Source organism: Chinchilla lanigera, unplaced genomic scaffold (assembly GCF_000276665.1).
Source record: "Chinchilla lanigera isolate Chin_1 unplaced genomic scaffold, ChiLan1.0 scaffold00169, whole genome shotgun sequence".
Taxonomy (NCBI): domain Eukaryota; kingdom Metazoa; phylum Chordata; class Mammalia; order Rodentia; family Chinchillidae; genus Chinchilla; species Chinchilla lanigera.
In genome coordinates, this window is record NW_004955570.1 from 1,121,803 (window position 1) to 1,133,280 (window position 11,478).

Genomic DNA, 11,478 nt, shown 5'->3' on the forward strand with positions numbered 1-11,478 from the left:
CGGGCCTCGGGCCTCGGGAGGGGGCGCTCGATCCCAGCTCTCCGCGCCGCTTCCCGGGAAGTTTCAAGTTTGAAAGTCCTGGCAGAGAGGCCGGGGCTTCCGGAACCGAGGGGTCGAGAGGAGGGGCCGAGCGGCGCCATGCAGCAGGGGGCGAGGCGGCAGGTGAGCGCGAGGGGGCGGGGGTGGGGGCCCCCTGGCGTCGCTGCCCGTGGCACCTTTGCAGGGTAGACCTGAGCCCTGGGCGGAGTCGCTGCTGTCCTCTGGGTGACTCAGAGCCTTGGGTCAGGCCAGCGCAGGAGCCGGTCTGGAACCGCGCTGTGCGCCACCGGGGGCGCGGGGGCGGAATACCCCCAAATCGGTTCTTCCACGTGGGACCCTGAGGCAATGGGGATTAGCCGGAAAGAGGTGGGGCGTGCCCTTTGAGGCACCCGGGACCTGCCTGGGGGCGATGGAGGTGTGCGCTGCGGGGAGGGCCAGTCTGAGTGCTTGTGGGGTCCTTTCCAGGCCGGCGGGGTGCGAGGGTGAGCTGCATGGCGGGAGGCGCTCAGCCCGGCGTCCAGGTGGGACTTCGGGGTACACAGAGCGCTCCAGTGGCAGGCCCCGGGCTTTCTGCCAGGAACTAGCCACCGGCGCGCTGGCTGTGCGCGTGTGCGTGTCAGAGGGGTGTGTGGTCAGGGTTGCGGCCCAGAGCAGAGGGGTGTAGTACACCGGGCCCCCACGGTGTCCCCACCCAGATTTAGGCAGCCCTTAGGGCTGAGTCCACCCCTCCCGCGCTGTTCCTCCGAGAAGTCCCTCTGCCCTCCCTGCCCTGCTCGCACACATTTTCCGATTTCCTGCAGCCTCCGCCCTGCTGAGCAGCTGGGTGACTCAGGACCCCTGCTGCCGGCCCTCAGCTCCTAAGATCTTTGTTTGCTCAGGCCTTTGGCTCTGGCCCTCTTGCCTGGGGCGGCCAGAGGATTTCCTGAGCCTCGCCCTTGCCCTCAGACAGCCGGGCCGGCACAGCCTCTGGTGGGGGTCCCCGAGGCTGAGCGACCACTCTTCCCCGGGCTCAGGAGATGGCGGGCCGAAAGGTAAGATGGGGTGGCTGCCGGGGTCCCACAGAGGGGACTTCCTGGGTGCCCGGTTTGCAGTGTAGGCTCCAGAGAGGGAGGCTCTGGCCTGGGGTGGAGGGAAGGAGCCTTCTACTTCCTCCCAGAGCGGAGTGGAGGCTGGGACTGTGACTCCCCGGCCCCCTGGATGTCCCTGTGGCACTGGGAGGTCAGAGGAACAAGGCTTGGCCTTGGGCCGCCGGCTGCTTTCTCCCTGCCGGGCAGCGCTGAGCTTTTTCTGGCTCCCAAGTGTCTACCTCAGTTCCCAGACTCCGAGACTGTAGCGTGGACATCGAGGTGGGGCTGGTGTCTGAGACACAGTGTCTTCTCCCTGTGTCACCCCCGTGGGCCACTGTGCACGTTTCTGCTGTGTCGTGGGGGGATAACAACTTCCAGGCCTCGGAGGGCTCGAGGCCCTGACTCTCCAGCCCCAGCAAAGCAGAACAAAGCCTTTCTCCTACTTGGAGGGTTGCGGTGAGGTGTGACCGCCTGTAGACTACAGCCCAGGACCTGCGTAGCACCAGAGCAGCCTCAGCAGTCTCCCCTCCCTCTTCTCTGGTTGCTTGCTTTGGATTTTTGAGACAGGGTCTCGATATGTAGTTCAGGCGGGCCTTGAACTCACTGTGTAGTCCAAGCTAGGCTTGAACTGGCAACGATCCTCCTGCCTCAGCCTTCCAAGCCCTGGGATGACAGGTGTGCGCCATCTCACCTGGCTCTGAGGGTGGAGAGTTTCCGGAGCTGTTTGTGTCCATCTTGGCGGCCAGACCCTATTTCCTGGACTGCAGTAACGCTTCGTCCTTCTGTAGGGTGAGCCCGGCCAGCGGCCCCTGGAGGATGAGAAGGAGGTGATCCGCCGGGCTATCCAGAAGGAGCTGAAAATGAAGGAGGGCATGGAGAACCTGCGGCGCGTGGCTACAGACCGCCGCCACCTGGGCCATGTTCAGCAGCTGCTGCGATCCTCCAACCGCCGCCTGGAGCAGCTACACTGCGAGCTGCGGGAACTGCACGCCCAAGTCCTGCTGCCCGGCCCGGCTGGTGAGGAGATGGCATCTGACGTTTCCTACAGACGCAGGCCCCTGTCTCCCATTGTGGCCTGGAACCTGCAGGCTGCCTCACTGCTCCAAACTTCCTCCTGTGCCCCTGTCACTCATGTGCCCTGGTGGAGCCGGGGGAGGGGGTCTCAGCCCTGCTGACAGCTTCCTGCACCTGTACTGTCTGTACAGAGCCTGTGGCCTCAGGCCCCCGGGCGAGGGCAGAGCAGTCCAAGGCTCGGCACCTGGAGGCCCTGCAGAGGCAGCTGCAAGTGGAGCTGAAGGTAAAGCAGGGGGCCGAGAACATGACCCACACTTGCGCCAGTGGCACCCCCAAGGTAAGGCCTGACTCCTGGGGTCCGGTGGAAGAGGCACAGCCTCGGCCTTTGGACAGATGGGAGGGTGGGAGAGAGTGGGCTGTCAGTTGTTAGGGGAAGCAGGGTGTGGTGGCTATCAGATGCCCATATCTTAGCACTCAGGAGGCTGAGGCAGGAGAATTGCTGTGAGTTCAAGTCCAGCCTGGGCTACAGAGTGAGACCCTGTTTCAAAGAAAAACAAAAAACAGATATTAGGGGAGGTATAGTCTCAGCCTCTCCTCAGATGGTGGACATATACAGCCCCGAGCCCTGGGGCCTGGGGAGGGCGTGGCTGTGGTCCAGAGACTGACAAACAGTGCCTAGCGCTGGCCCGAGGCCCCCCAGCCCCTTCCTGGGCGTCTGACAGGAAGGCCTAGCCTTGACCCTTGGTCTGACGGGGAGGCTCTGTCCCCGCCCGGGTCTGGTCTGGGAGACACTCGTCACATCTCTGTAGGAGAGAAAGCTCCTGGCTGCTGCCCAGCAGATGCTGCGGGATTCCCAGCTAAAGGTGGCCCTGCTCCGCATGAAGATCAGCAGCCTGGAGGCCAGTGGATCCCCTGAGCCAGGTGAGGCCTTGAGGCCTTGCGACCTTGTGACGCGGGTGGGCAGCATAGGGCCGGGTCGGGCCTGAGGCCTGAGTGTCCCGCACACAGCAGGCCCCGAGCTGCTGGCCGAGGAGCTACGGCACCGACTACACATTGAGGCTGCAGTGGCTGAGGGTGCCAAGAACGTGGTGAAGCTGCTTGGTGGCCGGAGGACGCAGGACCGCAAGGCCCTGGCCGAGGTCAGCCGCGTCCCCTGCCCTCGCCGCTGGGCTCCACTCGGCCCCGTGCGGTGACTCGAGGCACCAGGCCAGGCTGTGCAGGCGAGGAAATGGGACTTGAGTGCTGCTAGCACCCGCAGGGCGTCTCCAGATGGCCTGGGCCCTGCGCCCCACGTCCTGTCCCTGCCCCTGTCCCCACTGTAGGCCCAGACCCAGCTCCAAGAATCCTCACAGAAGCTGGACCTGCTCAGGCTGGCCTTGGAGCGGCTGCTGGAGGGCCTGCCGCCCGGCCACCCTCTGCACAGCAGGGTGGCCCGGGAGCTGCGAATGGCAGCACTTGGGAACCCACAGCCTTCAGGGACACTAGTGAAGCCCACCGCCCTGACAGGTAGCCAGCTTCAGAGCGCCCCTTACTTTTGGGGGGGACCCTGAAGCACTTTGGGGAAGGATTCCAGTCCTTGAACTTGTCATTCTCCTGCCTCAGCCTCCCTAAGTGCTGGGATTACAGGTGTGCACCACTATACCAGGCTTAGAAAGGTCTTTCTTACCTTGTGCTGAGATCTCTTTGTAGCAACTGACTGACCATCAAGAAATAATTTGCGTGCATGGCCCCAGGCCCAAGGAGGCCAGATGGGCCACATTCTGTGTGAATCCCAGGCCCAGCCTTGAATAAATTGTGCTCCTGGGCCAATTCTTGTCCTCAAGAGGTCCTAGGCCTCCACTGATTTCTCTGCCCTTTTGAGACAAAGCTTAGTGACTCTGGAACCGAGCCCACTCATTTTTGTACCCATCAGGTGAGGTGGGCCCCAGCTAGGACTCACCTCCATTATTCAGATGGGGAAACTGAGGCCCAGGGAACAAGTGAGGCCAAGGCTGAAAGCCAGGCTTCCTGCTCCCTGTCCTAAGCTTTGGTCCCTGCCACATCTTGTCCCACTGGCCCCACCGGACTCCACCATAACCTGACTGAGGTCTGGGCGTTTTGTTTGTTTTCTTGAGACGGTGGCTTCCTATGTAATTGAGGCTGGCCTTGAACTTCAAGTGATCCTCCTGCCTCAGCCTCCTGGGTACTGGGATGACAGAAGGCCTGCGGGGGGTGGGGGGACACCAGTTGGTCATCTTGAGTATGGCAGGTGGCTACTAAGGTCCCATGTACATCATGTCTGGGTCGGCCATCTTGTGGAGAGGGTGACATTGCTGGGGTCCCAGGGTACATCAGCAGTGGCATCTGACTGGGCCCTCACGTCCCTAGGGACACTGCAGGTCCACCTCCTGGGCTGTGAGCAGCCACTTTCGGCCGTGCCCGGACGCTCCCCGGCGGCCGCGCTGGCCAGCAGCCCCTCCGAGGGTTGGCTTCGGGCCAGGGCCAGGCAGCAGCGCAGCGGAGGCGAGCTGACCAGTGAGTGGTAGGGGAGCAGCCGTGGGGGGCAGCAGTGACCCTGCTCTGCCTGCCCTGAACCCTGGCCTCGGCCCCGGCCCCACAGGTGAGGTGCTGGCTGTTCTGAAGGTGGACAACCGCACTGTGGGCCAGACGGGCTGGGGTCAGGCGGCCGAACGGTGCTGGGACCAGACGTTTGCCGTTCCTCTGGAGCGAGTAAGGCTGGTGTGCTGGGATCTGGGCTGGTGGGGGCCGTGGGGCACCAGGTCCCCGGGCTTGGGGTGCTTCCTGCCCGCCCTCAGCCTGGCCTCCCCGCCGCAGGCCCGGGAGTTGGAGATCGGAGTGCACTGGCGGGACTGGCGGCAGCTGTGCGGCGTGGCCTTCCTCAGGCTCGAGGACTTCCTGGACAACGCCTGCCACCAGCTGTCCCTCAGCCTGGTGCCGCAGGGCCGGCTCTTTGCCCAGGTGCCGCCTATCCCTGCCCTCTGACCCGGTGGCCCCTGGGTGCAGGGTTTGAAGGCCCTTTGAGACTGACGGGAGCGAGGAGGTCTCCAGGGGAAAGTCTGAGGCTGGGGTCCCTGTCCTGACTCTGCCCTGCTTCACGTGTGACTCTGAAGAGGCCACTCTTCCCCAGCCTCAGTTTCTCCGCTGGTACCACCGAGGGTGTGGACTCCGCCTCTCTGGGTTCTTCTGGCTCTGGCATCTGTGGGTTGGTGGTGGGCCGGGCCTAGCGGCCTGGGGTGGGCAAGGCAGCGTGGCAGATGGGATGGGAAGGGGCCGATCGTCAGCTCTGCCTTGGCCCCTGCAGGTGACCTTCTGTGACCCTGTGCTTGAGAGGCGGCCCCGGCTACAGAGGCAGAAACGCATTTTCTCCAAACGCCGAGGTGTGGCGGGGAGGGGTGCGTGTGGAGGGGACAGGGCTGGAGCCGTTGGGGTCCCAGGGCTGACCCCCCTCTGCCCCAGGCCAGGACTTCTTGAGGGCTTCGCAGATGAACCTCAGCATGGCCGCGTGGGGGCGCCTGGTCATGAGCCTGCTGCCCCCCTGCAGCTCGCCAAGCACCACCAGCCCCCCCAAAGGGTGCCCTCAGACTCCAACTACACCCCATGGGGCCTCCCAGCCTGCGTCCCCCGGGTGAGGCACCTCCTAGCCCCAGACGTCTGCTTCTCCGCCCTGTTTGTCTCTCCACCCCTGTCTCTGCGTGGCCCTGTGTCCAGCCAACTGGCCTGTCCTTTTGAGCTCGGCCATGTGTCTGCTTGCACCCCGCAGTAATGTGCCCAAGAAGACCCCCTTGGGAGAAGAGATCCAGCCCCCGCCCAAGCCCCCACGCCTCTTCCTGCCCCAGGAGCCCACGCCGGAGGGGACACCGGTAAGGGCTGGGGGTGGCAGGCCTGGAGGCCAAGACGCAGCAGCCAGCCCTGGCCTGAGCCCCTGTCCCCACAGCGCACCAAACGCCCCCACATGGAGCCGAGGACCAGACTCGCGCCCGCCCTGCCAGCGCCCCCCAGCAGGTGCTCCACCGGGCTGTGCTCCCTCTCCTTGGGGTGGGCGCCGGGGCCGGCCGGCCGGCAGGGTCTTCCCCGCTCAGGGTTGTTAGTAAGCTCCAGCTGTTGCGACTAGAGTGATGGCCATCCCCTTTGTGCCCGAGCGGCTGTCCCGTGGCTGGACATGAGGGTGTGGAGTGGCTTACGGGGACCCTGGCCCGGCCCCCTGGGCTTCTTGTGCCCTTTGTATCTTGCAGGAAGCCCCCCCGGCTGCAGGACTTCCGCTGCCTGGCTGTGCTGGGCCGTGGGCACTTTGGCAAGGTAGTGGCCTGGGAGGGTGCCATGGGGCCAGCGGGCACGCGAGGTGCTGGGGCCTGGGGATCGTGGGCAAGGAATAAAGGCACCCCGGTCCTGCCCACCCAGAGCCAACCTCTGTCTGGCCCCCAGGTCCTCCTGGTCCAGTTCAAGGGCACAGGGAGATACTACGCCATTAAGGCACTGAAGAAGCGGGAGGTGCTGAGCCGGGACGAGGTTGAGAGGTGCGCACGGTCCCTAGAGGGCTCTCGGGGGCTGGCCTGGGCTGTGGCCGGCGGGGGCACCCGAAGGCTGCGGGGCCCTGGCAGGCCTGCGTTCTCACTGGCGTCTGCAGTTGGGAGCCGTGGGCTGCGGGGCACGGCCCTCTTCTCTCAGCACCTCGTGTGCTCTTCTGTGCGGTTGAGCCCATGGTGTCATGCGGGCTCAGTGACCCCATGCGCCTTTGCTGTATGGGCACCGTCACTCTGCCCACCTGGCACTCTGAGGACCCAGTGAGCTGCGGTACTGTGTGGGCGGCAGGGCGCTGCCCACCGAAGGGTTTTTTTGTGTGTGTTTTGTGCTATTAGGGATTGAACCCAAGACCTTCTCACTCAGCTATATCCCCAGCTCTTTACTTTTTAAAATATTTGGGGGGTGGTTTGAGACAAGGTCTTGCGGTGTAGCCAGGCTGGCCTTGAACACATGGCGATCCTCCTGCCCCAGCCTGCCCAGTGCTGCGATTACAGCTGTGTGCCACTACCCCCGGCTCCCGTGGCGGTTTTCGGCTGAGACACAAGCCCTCCCTCCCCACAGCCTGTACTGTGAGAAGCGGATCCTGGAGGCCGTGGGCCACACAGGGCACCCCTTCCTGCTGTCCCTCCTCGCCTGCTTCCAGACCTCCAGCCACACCTGCTTCGTGACTGAGTTTGTGCAAGGCGGTGACCTTATGATGCAGATCCACGAGGATGTTTTCCCTGAGCCCCAGGCCCGGTGGGTTCCACTTCCCGTGCCCCGCCCTGCCCCAACTCCCTCCCTCATGTGCCCTCTGGGAACCTGTCAGCAAGCCTCATTCCATTCTCCCAGTATGCTGCAGGTAACAGTTACAGATTGCTGCTGGTGCAGCACTCAGGAGGCTGAGGCAGGAGGACTCCTGTGAGTCTGAGGCCAGCCTGGGCTGCACAGTGAGACCCTGTCTCAAAAAAACAAAAAACCTGCCTGACGTGAGAACTGGCAGCTGGTTATTTTCTGCATCCCCCGTGCAAGGCTCTTGGGAGTTAGAAAGACCTGATCCTCACTAAGCCCTACCCCTAGCTGTGAGTCTCAGGTCCTCCTTTGGGTATCAGGCCGCTGTGGTGGAGGATGTCAGGAGAGTGTGCAGTGGGAGAGCTCAGGAAGGGTGGGCTGAGTGCGCAGCAACCTTGAGGTGACCTTGGGCTGCTTGTCTGGGGGCTACTGCCCAGCCTGCGCATAGTCCTCCTCCACCTGCCTCTCACCTGTGTGCCGTGCGTGACCCATGCCTCTCTGATGCCCGGCCGGGGCTGAATTCTTCCCACCCTATCCCCAGCTTCTATCTGGCCTGTGTGGTCCTGGGGCTGCAGTTCCTACACGAGAAGAAAATCATTTACAGGTAACACTGCCCCGAGATGCTGGGGCAGGGCAGTGGGCTGCTCTGGCTCCTCCTGGTCCCCACTGCCAAAGCTCCTTTGCCCTTAGGGACCTGAAATTGGATAATCTCCTGCTTGACGCCCAAGGCTTTCTGAAGATAGCAGATTTCGGATTGTGCAAAGAAGGTGGGGCTGCCTGTCCCAGATCTTCATCCTCTAGTCCTGTAGCCTTGGTGATCCTCCTGCCCCAGCCTCCCGGGTGCTGGGGTTACGGGCCTGCACTGCCACACTGGGCTTTCTGGTATCGGGCGTTGATACCGTGGTGAACGGGTCACCTTGCCGAGCGGGCGCTGGTACGGATGTTGGTTTGCAGGGATCGGCTTTGGGGATCGGACGAGCACCTTCTGCGGCACCCCGGAGTTCCTGGCGCCCGAGGTGCTCACGCAGGAGACGTACACGTGGGCTGTGGACTGGTGGGGGCTGGGCGTGCTGCTCTATGAAATGCTGGTGGGCGAGGTGAGCTTGGGGCTCCAGGGCGTGGTGGGCAAGGTGCCCCCCACACTCTGCTGAGCCCCCCGCTCCACAGTGCCCGTTCCCAGGGGACACGGAAGAGGAGGTGTTCGACTGCATTGTCAACACAGACGCCCCGTACCCCCACTTTCTGTCAGCGCAAGCCCTTGAGCTCATTCAGAAGGTAGGTGTGTCGGGGGCCAGGGCCAGGCTCCACAGCTGCTCACGGTTTCTGGGCTCTGCTGCTGCTGCCCTTGGGGTCCCCGGCGCAGCCATATGGGGTACCTTGCGACACCCCAAGTACACACACCTGCTCCCTGCCCAGCTCCTCCAGAAGTGCCCGGAGCAGCGCCTGGGCGCTGGCAAGCAGGACGCGGAGGAGATCAAGGTCCAGCCGTTCTTTAGGGTGAGAGGCCAGCCGCGGCAGCCCCGCTTCCTGGCAGGGTGGGGGCCTGGGGTGACCCCGGGGCTGCTCTTCCCGCCCACTCAGCCGCCTCTGCACTCAACCCCAGACCACCGACTGGCAGGCCCTGCTGGCCCGAGCCGTGCAGCCCCCCTTCGTGCCCATCCTCTGCGGCCCCTCGGACCTGCGCTACTTCGAGGGCGAGTTCACAGGGCTGCCACCTGCCCTGACCCCACCCGGCCCGCACAGCCCGCTGAGTGCCCGCCAGCAGGCCGCCTTCCGGGACTTCGACTTTGTGTCTGAGCGCTTCCTGCAGCCCTGAGGCCTGTAGTGAGGCCTGCCTGGACCCTAAGAACCTGCAGGTGCCTGCGGGTGCCCTGCCCAGCTGCAGGGCTCTCGGGTATTGAGGATCCTGTGGGACTCAAGGTGGTGGCCGTCGGGCTGCTGCGTGGGCTGTCACCACGCAGCGTCCCCTTCCTGTCCTCCCACCAAGAGCTGGACTGGAAAGGGTACCACAGTGAGGAGTGGCTTGGTTTGTCTTTTTAATACTTGACTGGCTTTGTGGATTATTAAATGTGTAAAAGTGCACAGGAGGAGGCCCAGCCTCGGCGCCCGGGGGCCTGGTGTCTAGCTGCTCAGACCACCTCCATCCTCTCCCTCACGTCTTCCTCAGGAAGGCGGGGCTGTGCTCGGGAGGCAGGGATTCTCGGCCCTCCCAGGCCCGGCCGAGGTGGCAGGCGGCCTCCGCGGACACTAAACGTCCTGGCTGCTGCCCCCCTCCTCCTCCTCCTCAGCCCACAAGGTATCCCAGGACCCCGAGGGCCAGCCACAGAAGAAGTGGGCCAGGTTGCGGGTCAGGCCGCGGTCGAAGGGGTTGCCAGGGCGCTGGCGGAGGTAGGCGATGCGGTGTGAGGAGATGAACTCCCAGGTGGTGGTGTTGCTGGCCACCAGGTAGAGGTGCGAGGCCAGGAGCAGCCCTGCCACCAGGGAGAAGAGGGACAGCAGCAGGAAGGTGGCGAACAGGAGCCCGCTGGACCGCAGCCACAGCCCCCAGGGCTGGAAGAAGTGGAGGCCAGACCTGCAGCACAGACGGGTCAGGGCTGCGGGTGGGACGGGCGCCCCAAGGAGCCCTGGCTCCGTCCTGCCTAGGGGTGCCCGCCGCCTATGCTGCCCGTGCCCTGGGCGGGTGGCACCTACCACGCCAGGTGCAGGCCCCACAGCAGCACTGCCAGCTGCAGCGCCAGGTAGGCCACAAACAGCGGGTGGTTGCGTTCGCCCACGCAGTTCTCCATCCAGGGGCAGTGGTGGTCGTAGCGGCGGACGCAGCGGCGGCAGTCACGACAGTGCCGGGCCCGCAGTGGCTGCTATGGGCGCGGAGCGGAGTTGTGGCTCAGTGTCCGGGGGCTGCCCACGGAGGGGAAGGGTGAGGAGGGCACTGGGGCAGGAGGAGGAGGTCAGGGAGTCTCAGCATGGCCTTCACTCCTCCCCAAGGGTCCCTGCGTCACCCACCAGCACCAGGCAGTATCTGCAGCGCCGGAGGGCAATGGCCTGGGGGACCATGGCTGTCTGCTCCTCCTTGGGCTCCTCCTGAAAAATGAGGGGTGAGGTCTAAGATGGGGCCCTGGGGGAGGCCGCTACTAGCATGGTGGGCATCTCCTTGGGGGCCCAACATGGTTGGGGAGCGGAGGTGTGGGAGGGGCACAGCAGGCTGCACAGAGCAAGGCTGTGTGACCTTTGCCAGGCACTTGCCCTCTCTGGGCCCTGGCAAGAGCATTCTCTGAAAGGACCAAGAAAGCCCACGATGGGCCTGGGGCCTTGGGTCTCTGGAGGCTGGAGGGGTTCAGGCTCCCGGGGGCTCCCAGTTACCTGGGGCTGGGGCTGAGTGTTCACGTAGCCCGGGTCCATGAGCGACACAGCCAGGTAGAGCAGGAGGGAGCCCAGCACCAGGAGCAGGAAGGTGAGGGGCAGCAGCAGCTCCCCCTGCGCCTCCCATTGCCGCAGCTCTGGAGAGACCAGGCGAGGACAGTGAGGGAGGGGCTTTGGCGCAGCTAGAGGTGAGGAGTGTATTCCTGGCCGTAAACAGCCCTGGAGATAGGGTTCCAGGGGTGACCAAGGGTGCTGCCAGAGGAGGCAGTTAAGACAGGAAGGACAGTTCATCTGCACTTTCTCTGGAGGGCAATAGGGAGCCGTGGAAGGTTACAGGGCAACATCTGTTTCCTAAAGCCCTCCTGCTGGCAAGAAGATGGGTTAGAGGGGAAGCCCAGAGGCACGGAGGTCTGGCCAGGAGAAAAGGGAGGCCTGGCAGGGAGGAGGACAGGGGGGAGTGGACACTGGGATAAGGGGGTGAGCGGGACACACTGGCCAGTGGGGGGGTGGGAGGGATTCTGGGTCTCTGGCTGGACTGTGGTAGTGCGGGGTGGCCCCAGTGCTGCCGGGAGACAGGGTGGGGCCTGCGCCCCCGGGAGGTGCGGGAGGTTTGGGGACGGAAGGGGCTGAGGGGCGCCGGCGCCTGGACGCGGCGGGCGGCGGGGGCTTCCAGCCAGGACACCCACGCGGGTTCCCAGGCCGAGGC

The 11,478-nt window shown here is 64.5% G+C and overlaps 2 protein-coding genes across 3 annotated transcripts in view; one reads left to right on the forward strand and one right to left on the reverse strand.

The window, feature by feature from the left end:
- On the forward strand, nt 1-9,494 carry Pkn3 (protein kinase N3; the record flags this gene model as incomplete). Of its 2 annotated transcripts, XM_005413576.2 has the most annotated exon segments (23): nt 1-162; nt 505-560; nt 1,895-2,123; nt 2,312-2,457; nt 2,930-3,041; nt 3,132-3,259; nt 3,443-3,626; nt 4,488-4,634; nt 4,720-4,829; nt 4,935-5,078; nt 5,422-5,497; nt 5,577-5,745; nt 5,881-5,980; nt 6,055-6,122; nt 6,353-6,416; nt 6,543-6,634; nt 7,203-7,379; nt 7,954-8,016; nt 8,103-8,179; nt 8,367-8,509; nt 8,580-8,687; nt 8,829-8,909; nt 9,016-9,494. In XM_005413576.2, coding segments are annotated over 22 exon segments (2,661 nt in total). In that variant the 3' UTR covers nt 9,229-9,494.
- The window catches only part of Zdhhc12 (zinc finger, DHHC-type containing 12), a 2,676-nt gene continuing 629 nt past the window's right edge, over nt 9,432-11,478 (reverse strand). The window contains exons 2-5 of the mRNA XM_005413575.1: nt 10,773-10,909; nt 10,416-10,493; nt 10,104-10,270; nt 9,432-9,984 (exon numbers count right to left, since the gene is read on the reverse strand). Of these exons, the coding sequence (XP_005413632.1) occupies nt 9,660-9,984; nt 10,104-10,270; nt 10,416-10,493; nt 10,773-10,909 (707 nt within the window). The 3' untranslated portion in view covers nt 9,432-9,659. The remainder of the gene's footprint in view (nt 9,985-10,103; nt 10,271-10,415; nt 10,494-10,772; nt 10,910-11,478) is intronic.